Source organism: Sinohyriopsis cumingii, chromosome 14 (assembly GCF_028554795.1).
Source record: "Sinohyriopsis cumingii isolate HCF-2022 chromosome 14, ASM2855479v2, whole genome shotgun sequence".
In the NCBI taxonomy this organism is placed as follows: domain Eukaryota; kingdom Metazoa; phylum Mollusca; class Bivalvia; order Unionida; family Unionidae; genus Sinohyriopsis; species Sinohyriopsis cumingii.
The window spans coordinates 51,215,426-51,240,186 of record NC_142974.1 but is presented as its reverse complement, the minus strand read 5'-3'; the positions used below and the strand labels follow the sequence as shown (position 1 = coordinate 51,240,186).

The 24,761-nt window shown below is 34.9% G+C and overlaps 1 protein-coding gene and 1 long non-coding RNA gene across 2 annotated transcripts in view; both read left to right on the top strand.

Moving 5' to 3' along the window:
* LOC149783787 (uncharacterized) overlaps positions 1-21,933 on the top strand; it is a 138,841-nt gene extending 116,908 nt beyond the window's left edge. Inside the window, exons 31-36 of the mRNA XM_089932912.1 lie at positions 4,492-4,602; positions 10,296-10,416; positions 11,237-11,338; positions 16,040-16,080; positions 17,824-17,995; positions 21,621-21,933. Of these exons, the coding sequence (XP_089789038.1) occupies positions 4,492-4,602; positions 10,296-10,416; positions 11,237-11,338; positions 16,040-16,080; positions 17,824-17,995; positions 21,621-21,933 (860 nt within the window). The remainder of the gene's footprint in view (positions 1-4,491; positions 4,603-10,295; positions 10,417-11,236; positions 11,339-16,039; positions 16,081-17,823; positions 17,996-21,620) is intronic.
* A 73-nt stretch (positions 21,934-22,006) lies between these two features.
* Positions 22,007-23,961, top strand: LOC149783786 (uncharacterized). Its single transcript, XR_016413972.1, has 2 exons — positions 22,007-22,153; positions 23,786-23,961. It is a non-coding gene; the product is annotated as an uncharacterized LOC149783786 (long non-coding RNA).
* The last annotated feature ends 800 nt before the right edge of the window (positions 23,962-24,761 follow it).

The window sequence follows — 24,761 nt, the reverse complement described above, 5'->3', positions numbered from 1 at the left end:
CCTGATTTTTTCTGCCACTGATAATCTTTCTGTTTCTGATTTTAACCTCTATACTTTCGGTGATACTTCTTGATACAGGAACATTAATGTAATCATCTTTTCCACTGTTTTTGTCTGTCTGTCCAACCATCCATCTTTCTTGTAACCACCAACCCTTGCGCATACTTAAATGCCATATTGGTTGGTGAAATGTCTCTATTAAATGTATATGTGCCATTTAAAAGGATTCATTTTTTTAAGTCTAATTACTGCCTATTACCATTAGTTTCATGTTAAATCAGATCTACTTAACTCATCTTCAGAACAATTCAGAATATTCTGATGCAGTATATAAGAATTGTCTCATAGACTTAAATGATCTTTTATGCATTTTACATCAGTTCCATTTTGGATTGAGTTAAATCATGTCATCTCTATAGCTTTGCATGTAATGTTGCTTACAGTCTACATTTTAGCTCAGGAAAAACTCAGTGCAGGTTGATGTGAGCATTCTTTCAAAGACATAGATCATGTATTTTATGGAATGTTTTTCATCTTTACTCCATTGTGAACAGGGTTATAGCCCTTGCTCTTCATACATGGATATTGAATGTATTGAAGGATTCGACATTAATTTATTTTTATCCATGGCCCTTGAATGCTCCTATTATACTCCTTGCTTTCCCCACAGTTGTTTTTTAGTTTAAGGGCCTGTGGGAACAAACAATAGTCAAACTGGCCCTTTGTAGTGCTGCTAATAGTTATTGTAATTCTTATTCATCTTCTTCTTCTTATTATTGTTTCCCTATTTAAAATGAAAAATATTAGATTTTATGTATATAAAAGCAAAATATTTTATTGTAAACTTTCATATATATATATATATATATATATATATATATATATATATATATATATATATATATATATATATTCTACACTAATTAGTTTTAAGTTGAACAATTATGTACTTCCCCAGATCACAAGTGTCAGAAAAAATTATACAGTGTAAGTTTTGATGACACTGAGCAAATTCTCTGACACGTTTTTCTCGCATGAAGGATTACCTGTAGTTTTCTCTCATGAAGGGGGGCCCTGAGTGGCCGAGTGGTCTAAAGCACTCTCCATTACGGATCACTACCATCTCACCTCTGTCTGTGTAGGTTCGAGTCTCGGATTCGGCCAATGTCGGTATGTGAGAAAGCTTGCCAGTAGCTTCTTGAGGGTCGGTGGTTCTTTCCGGGGTTTTCCTGGGTTCTTCCTCCACCATTAATACTGGCCGCCATGTATAGCCTATCATGTGCTGAAAAATGGCGTTAAACCCTACAACAACAACAACAACTCATATGAAGGATTTTACCTGTAGTTTTCTCCTGTGGCAAATCTTGTTCTCATGTGATGTGATACAGTTTATAATATACAAACAACGTCATCACAGCAGTTATCAATATCGCAGATATGCAACAGCATTCTTGAAGAAAAAATTAAGTTTTTTTTCGGGGGGGTTGTGACATAACTTTGTGTGCTATCATGGGCACCAATCAGTATTACTAGTTCAACAGTTATACACATTAAGCCAGTCCAGTCAATATTGATATTGTTATTAGATGTAGTTGCTTCTTGTACACTGGGATAGTCAATATTGCTACTGTCCCTGTTCTCTCTAACATAGGTCTCTCTTTACTTCATGGTATCCTAACCTTTTTGTTCTGCTCCTGGCATTTCTGCTGGAATTGAGGAGCCTAATGACTTAAAGTGTAATCCCATTTTCTTTCATGATGCTACTGACTCTAAGGCAGGAGGTATGAAGCCATTGTGTTTAAGCAAAGCAATGAAAAGCTTTTGCCAGCTATTTACAGCAAGCGTACATCCAGTTGATGTCAGAGGATTGTATGTTTCCTCTCTGATTGCACAGGTTGATAATGGATGCCTTTTGTCATTTAGATGTATAATTCCATGTGTTCACCATTTATGTGTCATGTGTGAGCCTCTGGCTTTGTTGGCTTAATCTGCTGGTGTAGCATCTGTTGCAGGCACTTTCCAGGAATTTTACCATTTGACACAAGGTCAGTTGATTTCTTAGTATCCGTCATCACTGGATGATCAGCAATATTTATGTTGGTTTCCACTTAGGACAATTATTGTCTCCTCACTGATAATGAATTTTGAATGAGGGTTTTGGTAAGGTGTTCTGCCCATCATTGTGATGTTATTTCTATGACAGTGACCAGTGTTTTGCCATTAGCACTCAGCACTGGAGATGTGTCTGCTGAAAGCAGCTGACATATTCTCTTAGAGGAATATAGATGTTCTTCATGGCATTCACCTCTACATAGGACTGTATCTCATATGCCTTGTTGCCCAGCCATGACTCTTGCAACTGAGTTTACACATGACATTTCTTTGAATGTTGTTGAGGGATGTTTTCTTAGATCATGAATTGTCATCTTTTAAACAGACCGTTTTTGGAACTGATGGTTTTTTTCCAGTTCTCTTCATACGGCAGAAGCATTCTTGTCAAACTAATCTTGATGTTTGCATTTGGTGGAATTGAGAAGTTTTTTTCAGCCAATACAGTCTTTGAAGGATACTCAGTTTTCCTTGATGATCAAAGAGTTCTTTTGAATTTTTGCTTATTGGCTGCACAGTTCAAGAGTCACCTCTTTTATATTCTTCCTTTTCAGTTTGGGCACAAGAAGCATTTTGGTGAGATTTTCTGCCTTGCTGTCATCAGCTAGGCTGAATCAGAATATTGAGCTTGGAGGCTATGATCATCTGGTAATTTTACCATTCTGCATTTTTCTTAGCCTCCTCTGTCAAACGGAGATCATGCCTGCCACAACTCTTGACTATGCGGTAATCATCGACTTAACAGTTCTTGCAGCATGGGTGCATACATGGCATCTTTTTTGAGCCTGGACGGCAGAAGACTGTTATTGGTTAGGAGGTCATGTTAGCACATTTTTTGAGAAGGGGTTTTGATTGTCATTGGATTTGCCAAGATGGTGCCTGGCCATATCTGGTGATCTGTGTTCACACAAGGATTGCAGTCAACAAGGATGAAATGCTTGTCTGCCTTCTGCACTTCAACAGTAAGAGACTCTAGGCCTTCATAAAATTTGCCTTTGATGTGCCTTTAACCAGATTCCACTCACTTTTAACTTCTGATAATACCTCTGAAGAGGCTGTAACCAATTCCTACTTTAGTGTGTTTTCCTTAAGCAATCTGAATTTCACTCAGAGCCACTATCAGTATGTTGAATCTAGCAAGTTCTTTACCAACTAAAATGGTTTTCCATAGGTTTGCATTGTGATGTATTGTCCATTAGTCTGCATGCATTCCAGGCATTGATGGTGTGTGGTGTCACCTTTGTCATCTTTGGGACTTTCTTTACCAGTAATGTCAGAAACCCATTACCCACGATATGCTGATTAGGGTTAAAGTGGAGAAGGCAATCTTTAATAAACCTTTTGTAACACAATCCCTTCCTCATGTTAAAGAGGTGATCAGTTTCATCATATATAGGGCTGCTCAGACACTCTGGAGGGTGCTATGTTCTACTGCTGCTTCAGACCAGTGAAAAGCAACCCAATGCTCAGAACAGCCTATGTGCCAGTCTGTCGCTTTGACCCCCATTGGATCCACACTTGTAGCTTTGCCACTTAGCACTAACCACAGGCCTTGAAGGTATATGTTGTGTTGGTGGTTGATGATATCATGACTTGTACATGATTTGGACTTAAGTGATGCTACATTGCAGAGTCACTTTCAGTTTTTCCAGATCTATCATGAATCCAGTGATCAGGATATCTGGAGATATATAAGGATGCATAATTAGGCCATTAAGTCAAACTTCACCCGAGTTGTTGCCCTGTGCTATCCACAAAGCTCATGCCTTGACATTGAGAGGGATGAGCATATCTACTGATCTGTCTGATCCACCAGAGGGAGCCAGCTTTATATATTTACTCTGGGTCAATAACCACATGTCATACAATCTATTCTTACTTACAAAAATAGTGTAGCCTGACATGACAGTTTCATGCATTGCAGCAATCTATCATTAATTTTAACTCTAATACAAATTGTAATGGCAAATAACACAACTTTCATGAAGATATTTTTAAATAAGTTTGACTTGCAATAAATAATTTCAGTAATTAGTTGAAGAGACATTGGCGTAAGCAGAAGTCTGCCAAAGAAGACAGCCTTTTAGATTCATTTTGTGAACGTTTGTTGTTTTCTTTTCCTATTAGCCTCAATAAATGCTCTCACTTGACATTTATCTTTCTCAGCAACTCTTTATGTCATACACTGTCCATTTGTAAGCTTGTCTTTTAATGTTTTCTTCTCTCCCTCAAACTTTTTCTTCTGATTAGTATTTCTGTGTCACATTGTTTTCCACTATTGCTCATTTTGCACCTTGTAAATATATTTTTGATGTTCTTTTCATTGTCATTGTTACTCTCTGCCTGTCCTATGAAATTAATTTTACTATTATTTATTAACAGCTAACTGCTCCACCAGTGAATTTGAATGCACTAACCATGAATGTGTTCCTGCTTCCCAACGATGTGATGGCACCCCACAGTGTGGTGACAAGTCAGATGAGTATGGCTGTGGTAAGTCACAACAGATGCATTAAAAAGCGGTCTACTTTATTTATCAACATATATATAATGTCCATACCTCTGCTCCAGGCAGAGCTGACAAGGAGGCAATTAAATCCAATGCATGGTCACATGTTATGTCGTCTCTTCATAAAATAAATAATGTTCTTCATATATCCAAAACTTTGAGAATATCAACCTCTAAAGGACACACAGTACTAATTATATGGAAGAACTGTGAACCAGTCTAAAATGGGTGAAGAAATAATAGAGTATTTATGGGTTTGGTGGTCCATAATTGGTTAATGATGAAAATTAAAATTTTAGTAAAAATATCTTTTGAGAGCTTATCCTATATGTAATTTAAAAGAAATATAGACAAATTTCTACTGATGCAATTTTAGCATTCTTACAGGCTTGACTCAGGAGTACTCAATAATGAAAGTAGCACCTGATTCATTTGGTGCAAAAACAATAACATGTGTTTCATGCACATGTATGTAAACAAAATGCCGTGGCTCATATTGGCGTTTTCCACACATAAGCTTGCACCAAGGTTAGATGTGCATGGAGAATTATAGGTCTCATCATCAACACCCAGAAATTTTAAGTTGTTGAATTTTGAATATGATGGTGTTTTCATATGTTTACTATTGAGTTGAATTAGTGCCGCGTGTCCTAAAGACATGTGGCCACTTCACATAGGTTCATTGGAGTTCAACTCCAAAAAGTAGACAGAGTACATAAATAATCACATTACCATCCATCCACTTACATGTCCTTCTAGCTGTCTGTCCAGGAGCAATATTATCATTTCACAGACCACTTTGTTGGTCTAAGTGGTTAGAGCATTCACCTTGGATGCAGAAAGTCATGAGTTTGAACCCTGGCAAGTCATACCAAAGACTTATAAAATTGGTACTAGCAGCTGCCTCACTTGGCACTTAGCATTAAGAGGTTAATGTTAGGACTGATCAACCTGATGTCAGGATAACGTGATGTCCATAGCATCATGCCCCAGTGATAGACATCACTATAAACTGCCACATTGCAGACATTGTAGCAATATGACTGAAAAATTGTTAAAGCTACATTAAAAATACAAATCAGACACACACAAACACACACACACACACACATAAACACACACACACACATGCATGGTTTCACAAGATGTTTTTTCTGTGCAGTGTTGGCTTCCATTAATTAGCATAATATAGCCAATAATGTGCAAATTAAAATGAACAAAAACAGAACAAATATGCTTCCAACATTTCACGTCACATCAGTTAGAAGAGTTATGCCCCCAATTTCTTCTTCTTCTGACTTTTGTTTCCACAGTATAATTTTACCAATGTGTGCAGGATTGCAATCAAACTTGACATAGCTTTATGTTAATTTATTACTGCATAATGTGCATGAATGTGATCCAGAGCTTCCCGTTACATACTTTACAAAAGTTATGTTCCCTGATTGTGCATCCTCCCAATCCTGATTTTTGCATGACTTTAGCAGTGACTGTTGGGAATGAATGAAAGTTGGCTTGCAACTTTATTTTGATAAAACCTGGAATGAATTAAAGTCTGTGCAGTCCATAACATCAATTAGAGCAGTTATTGCACCTGATTTTCCATGACTAAGTTAGAATTATATAATTTACAGACATTATGTCCTAAATGCCCTCCTTACCTTGGTTTGTGCAGCATCAATTTATGAAGGTTTCTTGGATTTCATTTGGCATTCAGTTTACTATTCATGAGACCTTGAAAGGGGTTTGTTAATAGCTTGCATATTACCATTTCAAAGAGTTGATGATTTTCACTACTTTGATTTCCAACATAAATTCATCTATTCAAGGCAGTTTATCTAAGAGATTATAGTGTAGCAATGTATAACATGCTAGATGTCTCTGGGTGGTCACACTATTTAGTTGGATCCTCATCCTGCTGATTTTGTCAGGTATGTTTAGCTTCTGAGTCTGGGTACCTGCTCACAAAAGCCAAGATAGATGGAATCTAGAATCTATCATGCATTTTGTGGGCATTGTCAAAACCACCTTAAAAACCCATTTTAAACAAATGTCTATAATGATGTATCACATTTTTCTGATATGTATAATGAAATATGTTCACATTTGCATGTCCCTGATGCAATTGTAGTAGCAGGGTGCCACTTGTAATTCATACACCAGCAAGTCGATACAGCTGTATGTCAAAATGGCAGTTTGTCTGTTCATATTAATGCAATTACACACAAACTGTTCATCTTAGAGCCATTCATTTGTGCACACATTACAAAGAAATTACCTAATATTTCAGGCTATTTACATCTAGTTTTCATGTGCTGGTGTGTATCATGTTTCAGTGTTATCTCTGTGTCTATACATGTCTGTGCATCCATCTGTATTATAATTACATGCAATAAATGAAGTTCTCCTACATGAACTATTACAAAGCTTGGAGCTAGAGAATTTTTTTGGTGTCGGATGCAAAAGGTCAAACATGAAAATTAAATGAAGCAAACATGTTTCAAGTGTAATAACTTACCTAGTATATCATACATCTTCACAAAACTGTGCTGTGCTGCTTGTGTTTGAGATAAAAAGACCTATATAGTTTGGCTTTTAAAAAGATATCGAAGGCCAGGACCTCAGTGTCACTAAATAACAAATAATCCACATGATCTGTTGAGTTTTTTTACGACATATTTTGTCCAAACTAAGTGAATGACTTCATATAATTTGTTTCTTTCTGAGACTGAAGCTTTCTTAATTCTATTTCCATCTGTTTTCCATCTTAATTCTATTTCCATCTGTTTTCCATCTTAATTCTATTTCCATCTGTTTTTGATCTCAGTTCTATTTCCATCTGTTTTTCATCTTAATTCTATTTCCATCTTAATTCTATTTCCATCTGTTTTCCATCTTAATTCTGTTTCCATCTGTTTTTAACTGCAATCCTTCTAATTTGCGATCAACACCAGACACCTACTTACGATCAAACCAAAAGCACTTTTATCCAACTAATTTTTTTTCCACCAAATATTGAAGTAAACTGTTATTTATATATTGCTGATAAAAATTGCCTTCACTTCAGAAAGATCATGTTGTCTGCCCAGTTTGAGCAATTCATCTTTGCTCAAGACTCTATCCTTTCATGGGTAGGATTTGAAACAAAGTGTTTCATTTTAGATGACAGTGTAAAAGTGGTTACACTAAAGATTTATGAAATGTATGAATTTAAAATGCCAGAGACTGAAAATTCTAAAAAAAAATGAATTTAAATTTCAGACAAAGTTTTTATTTCTTTGAAATATTTTCAAGAAATATGACACCTGGATTAGTGCCCCTGATTTATATTATGAATCTGTGGCATTAAAATAAGTATGGTGAATTAAATCTCAAATAGTCTTAAAGGTTTTGTCACAAGTCCAAAACTATATGGAGCTCCAACTAACCCTTTACCTCTTGTAACTGTCTTTGGACGCCTCTACAAAAGTCGCATGGAAGCGCCTTTTGATGTCGGCTGTAAATATCAGCCATTTTAAGCCAGTTTTTGTAGCGCCACCTTCGGGGAAAACCCCTTATTAGATACTACATTCATTTCTGCGAATGACAATTACGTCAGATGACATGGTCACTGTTTATGTACTGGTCGATGTTTGCTATTCAAAGTAACTGGGTCGTAATCTCCCCTCTCCAAAATGGCAGTCGCAGATTTCATTCAGTACTTACGAAGTTTTCATGATTAGAATCACAACTATGAAAGATTCAATAACCTAGGTAAAGGCTCTGATATTAATGTAGGCAGCAATTAATTTTTATAAATTATCAAATTCAAATGACTTAGTGATGTAGACACAAACGAAAAACTTGTAAATTTCGAGTATGAGAAATGGCAGCTACGGTTGGTCACATGGCCTCACTGACATGATGGTGAACGAGTTCTCTCCAGATTTTAAAGCACCTAACAAATTCTTCTGTGATAAATAATTACACAGCTATAATAATCGGACTTTACTCTTAAATTGTTCCACCTATAATAGATGTGTACCAAAAATGTAAAATGGTTAAAATTGCTGTTAAACGTAACATACACTACATTGCTTAACAGTTCACACACAGGCTATGCGTATGCTGTCGACTAGGTAACAGGTGTTCTATTTATAGCACGCTGCAGTTTGTCACTATGCTTCAGGAGGTAAAGGGTTAATTACAGCATTATTATAAATGCATTTGAATCTTGAATATATCCTTGAATGTGCAAAGATGCAGAATGTTTTCATGTACCACAATGATATAACCTATCAACCACAAGCCCAAAACTGTAGACTGTTCCAAATGAATTCCAGTATTGAAAGTATAGATGTGACATTAGCATTGAAAGTGCTGATATACCAATAGACTAGATGTATCTCAATGATATAATCAAAAATTCTTTGAAAGAATAACCAAAATTGCAGAATAGTGATTTAGTCGTAAAGTGAATGAGCACTTTGTAAGTGCAGTGAATAAATCTTTCCTCTAACACTAAATACAAGCACAAAAGTAAATGATTCCAGATGTATATTAAATGGAGGAATTAACAATCTTCTTGATCACAAATGATATAGATCCCCACCTGACCATTATTGCAATATCCATGTTCTGAAAAGAAGAAAAAAAATATTCTTATTTGCAGAATACCCCAAACTGTAAACAAATTCATTTATAGAATCTTATATGTTCATAATCGATGTTGGGTCTTGAATGTATGCATCCAATTTATATCTTAATAAAAGAAGAATAGTCAGGTAGGAATATCTCTTCCCTAAGTTATGTACAAAAGGTCAACCACACAGTATAGATATGCATAACAGCAGCAAAGGTTTTGCAGATTTTGCTTCATCTTGGTAAAGAAGCTTATATCAGCACTGTCGTTGACAGTTTCTGCAAATAATTGACTGTATATATATTTACATATTAATGAGATCATATTTGAGGTTGTTACTTCATCAGATCTTGAAAATGTATTTTTTTTATATAATTCTGTTAAAACTTTACAGAATGTTTTAAATCAACAAGGTATTGTGTGCTTGATTTTGTGTAAGAGGCTTTGTATATTATTATGCCTTTGTTTTTCCAAAGACTTTTCTGCAGACTTCGGTAAAGTGATTACAATTGGGAGACAGTATGCATTGCATTCTTAGGATACAACATAAGCCTACTTAATAACTGTTTTCACTGTTATGTAACTGTAAACCAGGTAATTGGAGCTAATGGTGCCTCTCACATTTACACATCTTGGGACTTTGAGAGTCATTTAAGTGCCATTTGGCAAAAACCACTAGTATGTAGACCAATAGAGATTCTGTAATGATCTGGTTACATTTTAATTCTTTTTTGTGCAATAGAGGCATGCATGTTTCATAATCACATATCAAATTCAATAATATTTTTATCACAGCTTAAAAGAGACTTGTAATTAATTACTCATGTTATATAATAATAATTGATGTTTACATTTGGGGGGTGTGCCATAAAAAGTACACCCTCGTTTGAATGTTTACATTTTGGGGGCTTATGAAAAGTACACCCTCATTTGAACGTTTACAGGCAAATTAACCAAAGAGACAAATTTGCAGTCTTTGAAGCATCTGAAATAAACATTTAGTTTATGTATCACGTTCGTCTTCAAACAATATTTTATAGTTTTATTTTCTTTCAGTTATTGTTGCAAACAATGTGTCACAGATCTACCATTCTCAGTTGTCAGCCTATCTCCCAGTTTGCTATAACAACATGAATAGGATACTGGCCAATGTGCTGTGTTCATTATCTGGGCAAGGGTGAGTAGAATTGATAAGACAAATCTTTGTCAGGGGCACATTTTTTTTAACCAATGAAACAGGCCATTTTTAAAAATATTTATTCATACTTGTGATTCCTCTTTGCTTGTCAAACTTGGCTCTTTAAAAGTATTCTTTAAGAAGTAAATTATTTACACTGATTTTGAAATTCTGAATTAGGGAGCAGATTCAAACTAAATGACAGTGGTGAAAATTAAGAGGAAAAGTGTTATTATTCATGAGTACATCTAGGGTCAATTGAACATGTTTTTGGGAACTTTCTAAGTTTTCTAAGAAGTAAATAGATAATTACTTGTATTTTACCTGTTGTGTTACATGTTTGCACCTGTATTTTAACAGTTGTAACATATATGCACATTTTAGTCAATTAGTCATAAAACTTGATTTTTAACCTTGATTTTGACACCTAATCCAGCCAGATATCTTTAAAATTGGCAAAGTTGTGTTATTTCAAAATCCACAAATCATTTTGCTTTACAACTCCAAAGTTACTTAGTGTTGAGGACTCTATGCCCCCAAAGTTACTTAGTGTTGAGGACTCTATGCCCCCAAAGTTACTTAGTGTTGAGGACTCTATGCCCCCAAAGTTACTTAGTGATGAAAGGGTTAATATCTTGCTATTTCCTAGGATATGGAACACTGATATGAAAATAATCTTAAGGGATTGTATTTTTGTGATTTTTGTTATAATAACTATCTTTAACTTTTTAATTATTGTTATAGCCAATTTATTCAAAATATTTAATATTAGTCTTGTATTTACTGCATTGTTTCTAATTCCTGATGTATCTCTTTTCAGGACATCTACCCATTACGAATCATACACCTATGATCAGGGTACAGTGTTGTCCCCTCAGTTAGATGCTGCCCCCTCCCTTGTCCCTGGTTATAGACTTACAATGTGAGTTGGCACAGATACATTTCAAGACAGTTTAGATATGCAGTCAGGCTTCATAATTGCTTCTCTATATTTTACTAGCAACCAGATGTTGGGTCATCATAAACTTCTATAAGAAATGTGAGGTAAACATTGATTCCCTGATTAATTGAATGGCCTCTAGAAAACTTTCTTTTGGAAACAATGGCATCATTAAATGCAGTATGTAAATACTAGTATATATGGTTAGTACACCTTAAAATTTCCATAAAATGTGATGGTTTCCTTGAATTAAATGCATTAACCCTTTACCTCATAGAGTGTATCACTTTTTAGCCTCTCGATACACATGTAGCAAAGCTATCAAGTGCAGTGTGCTATAAATAGAACACCTGTTACCTATTTGACTCCATATACATAGGCCTGCCTGTTAACTGTTAAGCAGTGTAGTGTATGTTATGCTTAACAGCAATTTTAACCATTTTACGTTTTTGGTATACATCTAGTATGTGTGGAAAAATTTAAGAGTAAAATCTGATCGTTATAACTGTGTGATTATTTTTCATGGAAGAATTTTTATGTGCTTTAAAATCTTGAGAGAATTCATTCCCCATCAAGTCAGTGATGCTGCATGACCAAGCGTAACTGCCATTTCTCATACTCGAAATTTACAAGTTCTTTGTCTGCATCTGTATTACTAAATCAACTGAATTTGACAATTTATTAAAACTACACCGCTCCCTCGATAACTCGCGCCCGGATAACTCGCGATCCCGCTTATAACGCGGTGTCCGTCTTGGGTACCGATTTTTTCCAGACAAAATGTATTTAAATCATCTTTAAAATATGCTGAACATGAAAAAAAATACGATAAGAATTGATAAATTAAACCTTGATACATTGCTCATTTTATCATCGAAAATGGTGATTAATTCCCGTAAAAATATAATCCATATTTTGCAATTTGCAAGCTCTAGAGAAGAATTAATTTCAGAGATCTCGAAAACGCTTAATTACGCGTATTTGGATGCCAATTTTTGATCTGGGACGCAGAAAATCACTGAGGCTGGAGTCCTCCGTACGCATGTAATAGGTGCGCGGGAAATTTCAAAGATTTGCTGGTCCTGTTTCAGCCACCTGCTTTGTGGGAAAATGTGTTGATCAGTTTACTGTGCTGATATTTACAATGACAGAATTCAGTGACTGAAAGACTCTTTGATGTACTCTTGCTATTTCATAAGAGTACATTAAAAAAAAAAAAAGAACATGATGCAACAGCTAGGCGGCTAGTTCAAAGGCTTTGACTTGGCGGCCGAGTGAGAAAATATACTGATATTTAGTGATTGAATTCAGAGGCAGAAAGACCCAGTTTTAAAATCCTAGCGAGACCTCTGTTTAAAGATATCATATATTATGTAAGTTTTTAGGATAAATAGTTGTCATTATACTGTAAATAAACAGTCTGGTGAAATAGCGATCAATGAAAACTTCTGGTAAATGTTAACAGGTGGCAACAGAGAATGAAATAAACACCAATTAAACGACTTCCTGTGTGAAAGTCACGTTCTAATTCTTTAATTCTGTTTCAGTGTAAATATTATAATCACAACATAGTCTGTTCATTGAAAACATGAAAAGAGTCAATCGACCGTCACATCGAAACCCGTGAGTACTTCTGTGAGAACCTAATTACATGTACATGCCGGCTTTGTTTTGATCAACAACTTGGGGAAGTGTTTGTTGCATTAAAAAAAAAATCGATTACAAGAGACCTCGGGTGCTGGATTAAGGATCTTGGAGCTGTCTTTGACGTAAAGCAAAACAGTAACAGAGACAACGACGACGATAGTGACTTCGAATGTTTCAGTGAAACTGATGTCAATAATGCCGAGGCTGTTTGGGAGAAATTAGTACAGACTCATGGTCCTGAGATGGGCGTTTCTCTTGGTGGAGGAGTGGATTTGTGCTGACAATGATTGCCCTACAGCCGAATACATGTCAGATGAAACTATAATTATTTCTATAGCGAACAAATTTGCAGCAGAAGACGATTCTAACTGGAGTAACACAAGTGTTGAAAGTGATGTAGACACAGATGTTGCACCCCCACCCCTCTGCACAGGAAGCAAATATTTTGATATTGCCATAAGGTGGCTGGAGACCCAAAATGTTGACTACGTAAAGCTCATGCAGTTGAGAAATCTGAGGGATTTTGCTCGGCGGCAGAGAAACCAAGGAGTAACACACACAAAAAAAATTAACTGATTTTTTCAAAAAGCGAATTGATATTTGTCAAGCGTGGCACAAACGGCAAGTATTAACTTGTTCTAATTTACGTTGTTTTAAATTTGTAGACCAATTAAACATGTCAGTACTGATTAACTCTTGTTTTTTTTGGTTTTCCATTTTACTTCTATCGCATTCAAATCTATCTATCTATCGTTCGATCGACACTGTTTCTCGAAAAGAGTCGATCTTTTGTGTATAAAAAACTTCTAATTTGGCTCAAACAATAAAACTAGAATGCATACAATTCAACATAAAACTTAGTGACGTAGTACACAATGTGTGAAGTGGTACACATGTTCAGCAAACGGAAACCACGTGGAATAATGTTTTCGATGATCGCCTCAATATACTGTAATTTATCCTGAAATTTTTAATGTTGTCCTATGAGAAAATAATAAAGTACACCGTTATGAAGAGATATTTATTAACTGTTAATCTCAGAACGATTATAAAGTGAGTATTCAACAGTATAATCTGCCGACCCCTCCCCCCTTATTTTTCCGTTATGTCGTCAATCACTTTATTGGTTTTGGGCTTATTTTATAGGTCCCTCGATAACTCGCCCCTCGCTTATAGTGCGGTCGATGTTTCTGGACCCCGATGTGCGCGAGTTATCGAGGGAGTGGTGTAATTGCTGCATACATCAATATCAGAGCCTTTACCTAAGTTATTGGAGCTTTCATAGTCATGACTCTAATCGTGAAAACTCAATTAAGTACTGAACGAAATCCACGACCTCCATTTTTGGAGAGTGGAGAATATGACACAGTTACTTTAAATAGCAGATTTTGACCAGAGTATAAACAGCGACCACGTGATTTGATGTAATGGTAATTCACATAAATGAGTGTAGTATCTAATGGGGGTTTTCCCTGAAGGTGGCACTAAGAAAACCTTCTCAAAATGGCTGATGTTTAAAGCAGGCGTCAAAAGGCGCTTCCATGAGTATGGTATAGAGGTTTCACAAGGCGCTTGTATGAGAATTGAGTAGAGGTGTCCAAAGGCGCTTGCATGAGTAAAGGGTTAATATCATTCTCGGTAAGTCCATGAACATATTAAAAAATAATGTTTTAAATAATGGAGGAAACTTATTTCAAATGAAACCCACAGCTGTTGTTGTTGTTGTTGTGGGGTTTAATGCCATTTTTCAGCACATGATAGGCTATACATGGCGGCCAGTATTAATGGTGGAGGAAGAACCCGGGAAAACCTCGGAAAGAACCACTGACCCACAAGAAGCTACTGGCAAGCTTTCTCACATACCCACATTGGCTGAATCCGATACACGAACTGCTGCAGACAGTGGTGAGATGGCAGTGATCCGTAACGAAGAGCGCTTTCAGCCACTCGGGGCCCTGAAACCCACAGCTGAAAACACTGTGTATATATTGCCTTGACAACCTGACCTCAGCTGAAAACTCTGTATATACATTGCCTTGACAAACTGACCTTTGATCAGAGCAGATCTAGTCATTCACTAGCACAGCTTTTTAAATACAATAAAAATGTATATTTTAAGAGTGACATTGGAGATTAAAATCAAATGAATTAAAATTAAATTTGGAGATTAAATTCACAATATAACAGTTTTTTTATGACCATGCAATTTTTGTGTAAGTAAGATGCAGCAGTCACCTTTTTAATGATGTTTTTGTTAACAGCTTTGCAAAAACTATGGTTACAATTCATGTGGTCTAAAAGTCTTACCTCTGCATGGGTTTGAGTCTCAGGCTTGGCTGATGTAGGTATTTGAGAAATATCGCCAGTAACCTCCCTTGGATCAGTGGTTCTTATTGCTGTTTTCCCAGGTTTTTCTTCTATTAGTTATACTGACCTCCATCGCTTTCAGATATGAATTAAGTAAATACATCACATGGACAATATTAAATTGTTGCGAGTTAATGAAAAGTGTTTAATATATAATGTGCTGTAATTTTGTCAGTCTTTTTGGTTTAATAGTTTTTTCTTCTTGGCTAATTCTAGGCACCATATTCACTAAATGTTACATTGGTGAAGCAATTATATGCAACTTAATAGTACAAAGTTTTGCAGTTGTTTTAAAATAATAAAAAATAAAGTTTTGTTTTGAAAGCACTCTAATTAGTTACATAGAAATATGAAGGCTTATAGTAATACAGCTTCCAGTGTCTATGGTGACTAAGAAACTTAGTTAATTACAAAAATTAAATCACTGTGACCTTTAATTCATGCCTTTGTGATTTTTGTTACATTTTTCATTTAGGTCAGTTTTCAGATGTTTGTTACATTAGAGTAAAGGAAATCGGAATGTGTCTTAGTGAGTTTATTACTATCCTACAAATTGTGGATCACTGTATCAAGGTATTCTTGTAATGTAAATACAATTTATCATTCACATTTTGTTACTCATTTTCTTCCAAGTTCTTGTTTGAGTTATGTGTTTTTGTTTGATTTCAGTGAACCCTGTTTTTCTGCATTGATTAAGTGTGCATCAATTGGTAAGTATGACTGCAAGGTCTTATTCCATTCACCCATGATTTATGATCAAAATGTATGACACGAGTTTATATCATCCAAATCTCAGCTCATTTACCTTTAATATTTAAATCTGACCATGACTAAATCATGATTGGATCACCTCATATAATTGTACCAGTATTTGCATACAGACAGGTCAGCTCATATAATTTTACCTGTATTTGCATACAGACAGGTCAGCTCATATAATTTTACCTGTATTTGCATACAGATAGGTCAGCTGCTGTATTTGCATACAGACAGGTCAGTTTATATAATGTTACATGTATTTGCAGAACTAAATACACAGAATCTCAGAACCCAGAATGATAAAAAATAAAAACAAGGTTACATCTGCCATTGCAATGACCCACGGTAGCATCTTGAAACATTTACTCAGTAAAGTTTTTGTTTTTGTGCTTAAATTGTAGCTTTATTCAAAATTTTGTAATATCATTTAAACTGTATAAACAAAAAATGAACTGTATTGAATAAATGCCATTTTCTGCCCATGTTTTAATGGGAAAAATAATTAGTTGTATATTTCATGACTATCTGTCTCATTGTATTAGTCAACATATAAATCACACTCTGCTGCATTAAATATGCTTACAAATTTATTTTCCATACCAAAACATGACCTTTGAACATCAGCTGGTATAGGAAATCGAGGACAGAATTCTCCATTTGAGCAATTTGAAACTGGAAATTAGGTCTGAGCACGGGCCTACTCCAAGAAGGAATTTGTATTGATTGAGTATTTTTAATGAGTTTTTTTTTCTCCACATTAACTTATGTGAGTATGGTTGCAATAATCACTAAATAGTAAACAATTCTTGATTTTTACTATGTAACGTAGATTTTTCCCATGTTGCACAGTAACTGCCTATGTGTCACAACGCACAAATGAATAGAACTGTATTTTCTACTGTGCGCTATATTATTTCTTCCATTATTATGCCCAAAAAGTTATTTTAAAAATATTTAGATATTTTAAAAATAATATTATTAATTCATTTCTTTTTTTCTTTATTTTTTCTAAATTGCCTTGGGCACATGATTTTTCATAGTGACATTAAAGGGGCATTTTAAACTAAAAATAAATAAATGTTACTTGGAATTTTATTTTTATGTTTTCTATTTTTCACAAAAGCATGCTGAAAATAATAGGATATATATATATATATATATATATATATATATATATATATATATATATATATATATATATATATATATAAATGCAATAAACTGACAATGAACAGTGTGAAACTAGTATAATAATAGCTAGCCTGAGTGCTTTTGACTCTTTTTTACTATTTTGACTCTGAGTGCTTTTAACTCTTTTAATGAGTCTTTTTCAAAGGCAAATACAAAACGTAGACAAGACAAACAAATAAAACAGAAAAAAGGTTATGTTTGCAAAGCCTTACATAGCTGTTTCTACAGAAATTCAACCTTTTTGCTCTATTTCATGTACACTGGACCAGTGAATATTGCTACTGTCCTTAAGTGTAGATACTTCCTGTACACTGGACCAGTGAACATTGCTACTGTCCTTTTCTAAGGTGTAGCTATTTAATGTACACTAGCCATTGGTGATAACACTTGTAGTATGCGAGGTCATTATTTCATGAGGTTATAGCTATAGTTCAACAGAGTACTATTCTACGAACTAAAGTTAATGACATAAACTTCACTTTACATTACATTTCCTTCCTTAGAATGTGGTACAACTATTCTTGATGATAGCAGATTACCAAAAATTCTTCATGGTCATGATGCAGTACTTGGTCAGCTACCATGGCAAATAGCACTATATGGAAATGGATTTTATAGCTGTGGGGGGGTCATTATACATCCTAATTGGGTCATCACAGCTGCTCACTGCACAATGTAAGTAGACCTACATTATATTTGTCTTGCCAATGATTGCTTCATTATACTTCCTAATTGGATTATTTCAGGTGCTTACTGCAGAGAGTAAGTTAACTACATTGCATTCTTGATCTTGCTGTTGTCGTTCAGTTATCTGAACTGGGTTATCACAACTGCTCAGTGTGAGTGGACTTTCACTGTATTTTGATCTTGCCAAATGTTTTTGTTTCCTTTTCTATTGTTTTTTTCATATAACTTATTTCCAGTGTAGAATTTTGCTATGTATGATATTTCATTACATTGATTTTTGTTTCTTTGTATGCTGTTGGGTTTAACACCATTTTTCAGCACACGATAGGCTATGCATGGCAGCCAGTATTAATGGTGAAGGAAGAACCTGGAAAAACCTCGGGAAGAATCACCGACCTACAAGAAGCTACTGGCAAGCTTTCTCAAATACATACATTGGCCGAATCTGAGGCTCGAACCCATGCAGACAGAGGTGAGATGGCAGTGATCTGTTATGGAGAATGCTTTAGACAACTTGGCCACCCAGGGTCCCCTCATTACATTGAAAGAAAAGATATGTTAATGGATTATTGTTGGATTACGCATTACTATAGACTAACATGTCAGTTTAGTTTCATTATTTAAAGTATGTTGACATCTATGGAAGTGTCATCTCCCTAAAAGATCAAAACTCTAAACAAGACAAATAACACATGAAATGCAATAATGGATGTAAAAAAGAATTTCAGTGTTTTGAACAAAGTTTGAAGGGACATGAATATGCACTCTGTCATTGATGAAATGTACATTTTATGAAAAATTCTAATTTGATTAAACAGTTTCAATTGTGAGATGCCCTTGCATTGAACATCATCCATAATCTACCCACAGGCAGAAAAAAAATGAAACTTCTTGATGGACTCTTTCAAGTCCTGCTAACATTGCTACATTCTGTTGCAGACACTTAGAAGGAGATTTTTCTATCATAAGCAAGATGCATGCTGTCACAGTAGGAAAGGTGGATTAGCTAATGACATATCATCTGCTAAGAAATGAGATCGACATTTATGAGGACCACCATTAATCCATGCAATGATCTGCTAAGAAAGTCTAAAAATGATTTTGCTACATATAAAGACTGTTTTGACCATTTGCATGCTAAAAGTCAGGTTGATGAAAGTCTTTCTGTTTTGAACTCAAGCCACTGACAAAAGCTTTGCAAACCACCAGATCTGTCCAAAGATGGCCTCTCTGTTCTGTAATATGTATGCAGTTGCGATTCTAGTAGTTATCATTCAATGGACTTAAACAAAATAACAGAAAACCATCATGTATTTTTTTAAATTCAATAAATAATTTATTTTCCTAGATTTAAAAACTGAACTTACAGTATTGTGAAAAAAATCCTAATTAGTACTAAAATTTATATCACAAGTCAAAATGTGTAAGTTCCAACTGAATTCCAGTGGTGTTCCATGTAAATCCCAATATTGAATGTGCTGATGAGCTTGTAGTCTTGAATGTGCTGATGTGCTTGTAGTCTTTACTGTGCTAATGGCTTGGCATGTGGTGATTTGCTAACAATTTTGATGTATCATAGTACTATAATCTAAAATGTCCTTGTCTGAATTCACTATAATTCCAAATTAAAGTTTTAGTCCAATATTTTTTTCCACTTTACAATGAATAATAATTTGAATAAATAAATTCAACCAAATTAAAAACTGAACACAACAATAAGACTGATTCATCTTCACATGTTAAGACAAGAATGTGTAATGTTTTAAGCAAATAGGATTATGCATTTATTTAAAGCTAAGTCACAGTAATACAGCCAGGATGTAGGTCAGTATCCTCTGTAAAACGTTAAAGGGGCCCAGAGTGGCTGAGTAAAAGTGCTTACCATTCCGGATCACATCAATCTCACCTCTGTCTGCGTATATTCGAGTCCAAGGCTCGGCTATCGTGGGTATGTGGGAAAGCCTGCTAGTAGCTTCTCGTGTGTTTCGGTTCTTTACTGGGTTTTCCAGGGTTTTTCCTTCACCTTCCTGTGCTGAAAAATGGCATTAAACCTTTGAACAGCAACAATAACAAAAACATTCAAAGTTGTCAAAAGGTTCAGAAACTCCCAAGTGAAAAACTAAAATTTTACGTTCTGAGAGAGTAAACATGTGTGTTATTATACTGATCTGAATATTTAATGCACAATCATAGAGAAAAATTAGCAATGTATTATGTTATTTACAAAATAAATGTTTTTTTTTTCAGGTAATGCCATGACCTTGATTCTGTATGAAGTAAATTAAAAAATACTTCTCTGCATAATATATAATCCTTAAGAAAAGTCAACAGACAATAAAATTACATGTACATAACACAACATGTATCTTAAATGGTTAATCACAGCTGCTCAGAACATGATGTAAATATATCTATATTGCATGATTGATGTTGCCAGTGGTGTTCCATTATACATAAAAACTGGGTCATCAAAGCAGCTCTTTGCATACCATAAGTAGACCGATATTGATTTTATTTTTTTGCTAATGGTACTTCCATCATGCATCCTATCTTGGTTATCACAGCTGTTCCATCTTGGTTATCACAGCTGTTCCATCTTGGTTATCACAGCTGTTCCATCTTGGTTATCACAGCTGTTTCTTGCTGAATAATGTTAAAATATTAGACCTGCATTGCATTTTTGCCTTGTCTGGTTGGCTCCATTATGCATCTTAACTGGGTCATCACAGCCGTTCACAGCATAGGCAAGTCAACCTACATTGCTTTATTGTCTTGCCTGTGGTGGTTCTATTATGTATCTTTAACTTGATCTTCACAACCGCTCACTGCACGATGTAAGTAGACTTTCATTGGTTTTTGTATTTGCCAGTAAACATACAGTTTTGTAAACTTATCATCAAATTGAAAGATAGCAGCGGTGACAATATTGGTTAGTACATTCTTTTTTACAGTGTTTGATATTTTTTATATTCAACTGTAACTTTGGTGTAAAATTACTTGATGCGTTGTACATTTACCCTGATTTGCCAGAAATTCTGTTCTTGCCTAGAACCTGTACCCTGATTTGGCAAAAATTCCTGTTTTTGCCTAGAACTTATACCCCTGATTTCTTGGAAATTCTAGTCCTGCCTAGACTGCTTACCCTGATTTTCCTGAAATTCCAGTTCTGCCGAGAACTTGTACCATAATTTGCCATAAATTTTGGTCATGCCTACTTGTACCCTGATCTTCCAGACATTTATGTATTGCCTGAAACTTGTATCCTGATTTGCCTGGAATTCCACTCTTACCTAGAACTTGTACCCTGATTTACCAGGATTCCACTCCCGCCTAGAATTTGTACCCAGATAAGGAAGGAATTCCACTCTTGCCTAGAACTTGTACCCAGAAAAGCAAGGAATTCCACTCTTGGTTGTCTGTTTCAGATTAAGCAACTAAAAGTGTCTGCTTCAGATGCAAGATGTGTCTTCCTATCCATTTCCTTGTAAAGTCCATATATGAATCAGCTTGACTCACATTCAGCAGATTATGTCCAGGCTTTTTATATTAGAAACTACACTCTATGCTGCTGACAAAATTTGCAAATATATTTATTCCATTTTTATTTTCTCAGAAATTTAAATTCATACTCTGTCAGAGTTGGTGCCATAGAAATTGGATCAAACACCTCAGACAGCTATCACGGACATTTGTATAACGCATCACGGAAGTACCTTCATCCATTCTACAATAACAAGGAGGACAATGACATCAGTCTCCTATACTTCAATGAACCAATTGTCTTTAACAACTATGTGCGACCTATTTGCATTGCATCCAGAGGAACTGTTGAAGAAATGTTAAATGCAGGATATAGTTCAGAATGTTATGCCAGTGGATGGGGAAATTATCATGATTATATTAACAGAGGTAAAGCACCTTCCTAATGTGTTTTCTCATTATCATGATTATATTAACAGAGGTAAAGCACCTTCCTAATGTGTTTTCTATACTTCCTATACTTCAATGAACCAATTGTCTTTAACAACTATGTGCGACCTATTTGCATTGCATCCAGAGGAACTGTTGAAGAAATGTTAAATGCAGGATATAGTTCAGAATGTTATGCCAGTGGATGGGGAAATTATCATGATTATATTAACAGAGGTAAAGCACCTTCCTAATGTGTTTTCTTTATGACAGATCTTTAACATTTTGATTGTATTTAGTTTTCACATTAATTATATAAATTCAGGCACAAGTGTGACAAGCTATTGATGGTTCACTGGTCTTGAATATTATTGAAATCTCACAACATAGAGGAAACCAACCAACCTTTTCTATGGGCAGTGTCATATCCTTGTGAATAGTGTCAAGTATCAGTTGGTCAGTGCTTTCTGACCTAGTATCAGGGCTAATCAGACATGGAAATTTCATTGTATCTTCACAATAAATAAAATATTTGGGGAATAAATTAAATAATTCACATTATTTTGTACATGCAAACTTTAAGCTTATAACTCAAAAAGAACTTGCCTAAATTTCACTACAGTTCACCATCTTGACATGAAAAATTCCCCCATACCAAAACTGTTATCAAATTTTATGCTTGAATGACTTGTGTATTCTTAACTGTCCTGACATTGTGCCCTCAATATCTTGGGCAATATTTCACCTACACTCATGACATTTGTTATGTGGATGCCTCTCAATGAGAGTCAGCCAACCATGCCAAGCTATTAGTCACAGTTTCATAATTTTCATATGCTTGTGACATTACATTTGCATTTTTATACCCCAGGTAAATACTGTAGGTATATCAAGCTAGTATTAAATCTGTATGTTTGTCTGTCTGTCCATAACCATCTTTATTTCTGGGAATAACTTGTAAAATGTTTAACATATCCAAGCAAAACTTGGTACAGGTATTTTGGTATTTAAAATTTCTCAGTGTCAGTATTTTGATGTTCCTCTCCATTGTTTAGTCCATCCATCCATTCTTTATCTACATTTTCAACCCCAGGGCAAATATCGGTCGGTGGACAACTTTTAGCTCCCTTTAGCTTAAAGTAGTGTCTGTGAGACGGGATTTGTGAGGTAGTGATAGTTCTCCTAAGGATTATGATTGTGTAAACATTTTTGAAGAATCATATTTTACTAGGAAAAATTGATTTCCCTTTCAAGTTTATTTTGAATGGCAATATGTCATATTTTGTTCAGTCAATCATCATTTGCCAGAGGAAAGAAATAACTTGTGGCATTCATCGCTGAGGAAGGTCAAGGCCACTGAGCAGTTTCCATTTCAAGTAACAAGTCAGAAATGAATGTTTTTGATTTCTCAGTACTGCCTATTATTTTCATGGATAAATTCATATCAGAGTAAGTTTAGATGTTTACAGTGATGATACATGAATACTGGTCTTATGATCAAAAGGTAAAATATCAAGGTCACAGTCCTTAATTTATTACATGTTTGATAAAATGAACATGATGATCCAGGCAGTCTAGATGATGTTCACATTTTCATTTGTTTAATTTATTTTAGTAACGTGTTAGGAAATGTATGAAACTATTTCATTTTTTTAAAGTTAATTCCAAAGACCTGTATTTGCTTAATCGTATGTATATTTCTATTTTTCACTAATTAGCAAAGGCGTTTATTGTTAAAATTATGTGGTCAATCTCGAAGGGGTTGTTTGGTCATGTGCTATCAGAACTGTAACAGTATTATGGCTGGCATGGCCAGTTGAGTTTTTAATTTGCACATTTGTTTCATTGTGTTCATTTTCTATCTGACAGAAACATGGTTAGGGGACCTCCAGGTGGTTCGTGTTTACCTGTACAGCAAAGAGGAATGTGACCAGATCTACTACAACCAGAAGCGCTCATATCCTCAAAATACCACTGTTTGTATAGATAACCAGAACTTTGGCTCTTCAGCTTGTCATGTAAGTTTCACAAAGTCCATACTGTGACATGATGTCTGATTCACCAATTTTCCACTTTACCTCTTAACTACATTATACAACATGCCGGTAAGATGTGAGTTGAAAATTCTTTCTTAGCAATTGTACATCAAATAATGATAAAGTTTAACCATATTTATTATCACAGTTTCTCTTTGAGGCTACTAAATTTCTAAAATGTTTTCACTGCTAAAATTGTATGATATGCATTAACAAATCTGCTATCATATAATGCATTAATAGATCTCTCTAATATTTTATTGGCAGGTCTGCTATTATATAATCCACTGTCATATAATACATTAACTGATCTCTCTAATATTGTATTGACATGTATGCTGTCATATAATTCATTCATTTATCTGCTGTTATATAATGCTTTAACAGAACTGCTATAATCTAATGCACTAACAGATTAGAATGCTGATGTGTTTATGTTCTCGAGAGAATAAAAATATACAGTATTGGAACCAACCAATTTCAGTGCGAGTAATAAAACAAATTCTCAGCAAGTAGATGTTGAGGCAGGCTTTTCAAAGGCTTTACATTTCACGTTTTTTTTTAAAGATGAGAAGTCATTGGGTACAGGCCAAACAAAATTTATGTTGAACCACAGGTTAGATTAGTTTACTGGTTCTTGTTGCCAGTAAATAGAGTGTGTGTTGATCCATCTTGTCTCAAAGATTTAGTTAGGTTTCAAGTTACTGCATTTTTTCAGTTTTGTAAACATTATTTTTCTATTAAAAATGCCTCTCTTCACATAACTGGGCATTTTCTTGTTAAGTTTATGTGAAATTTTTTTAGGACTA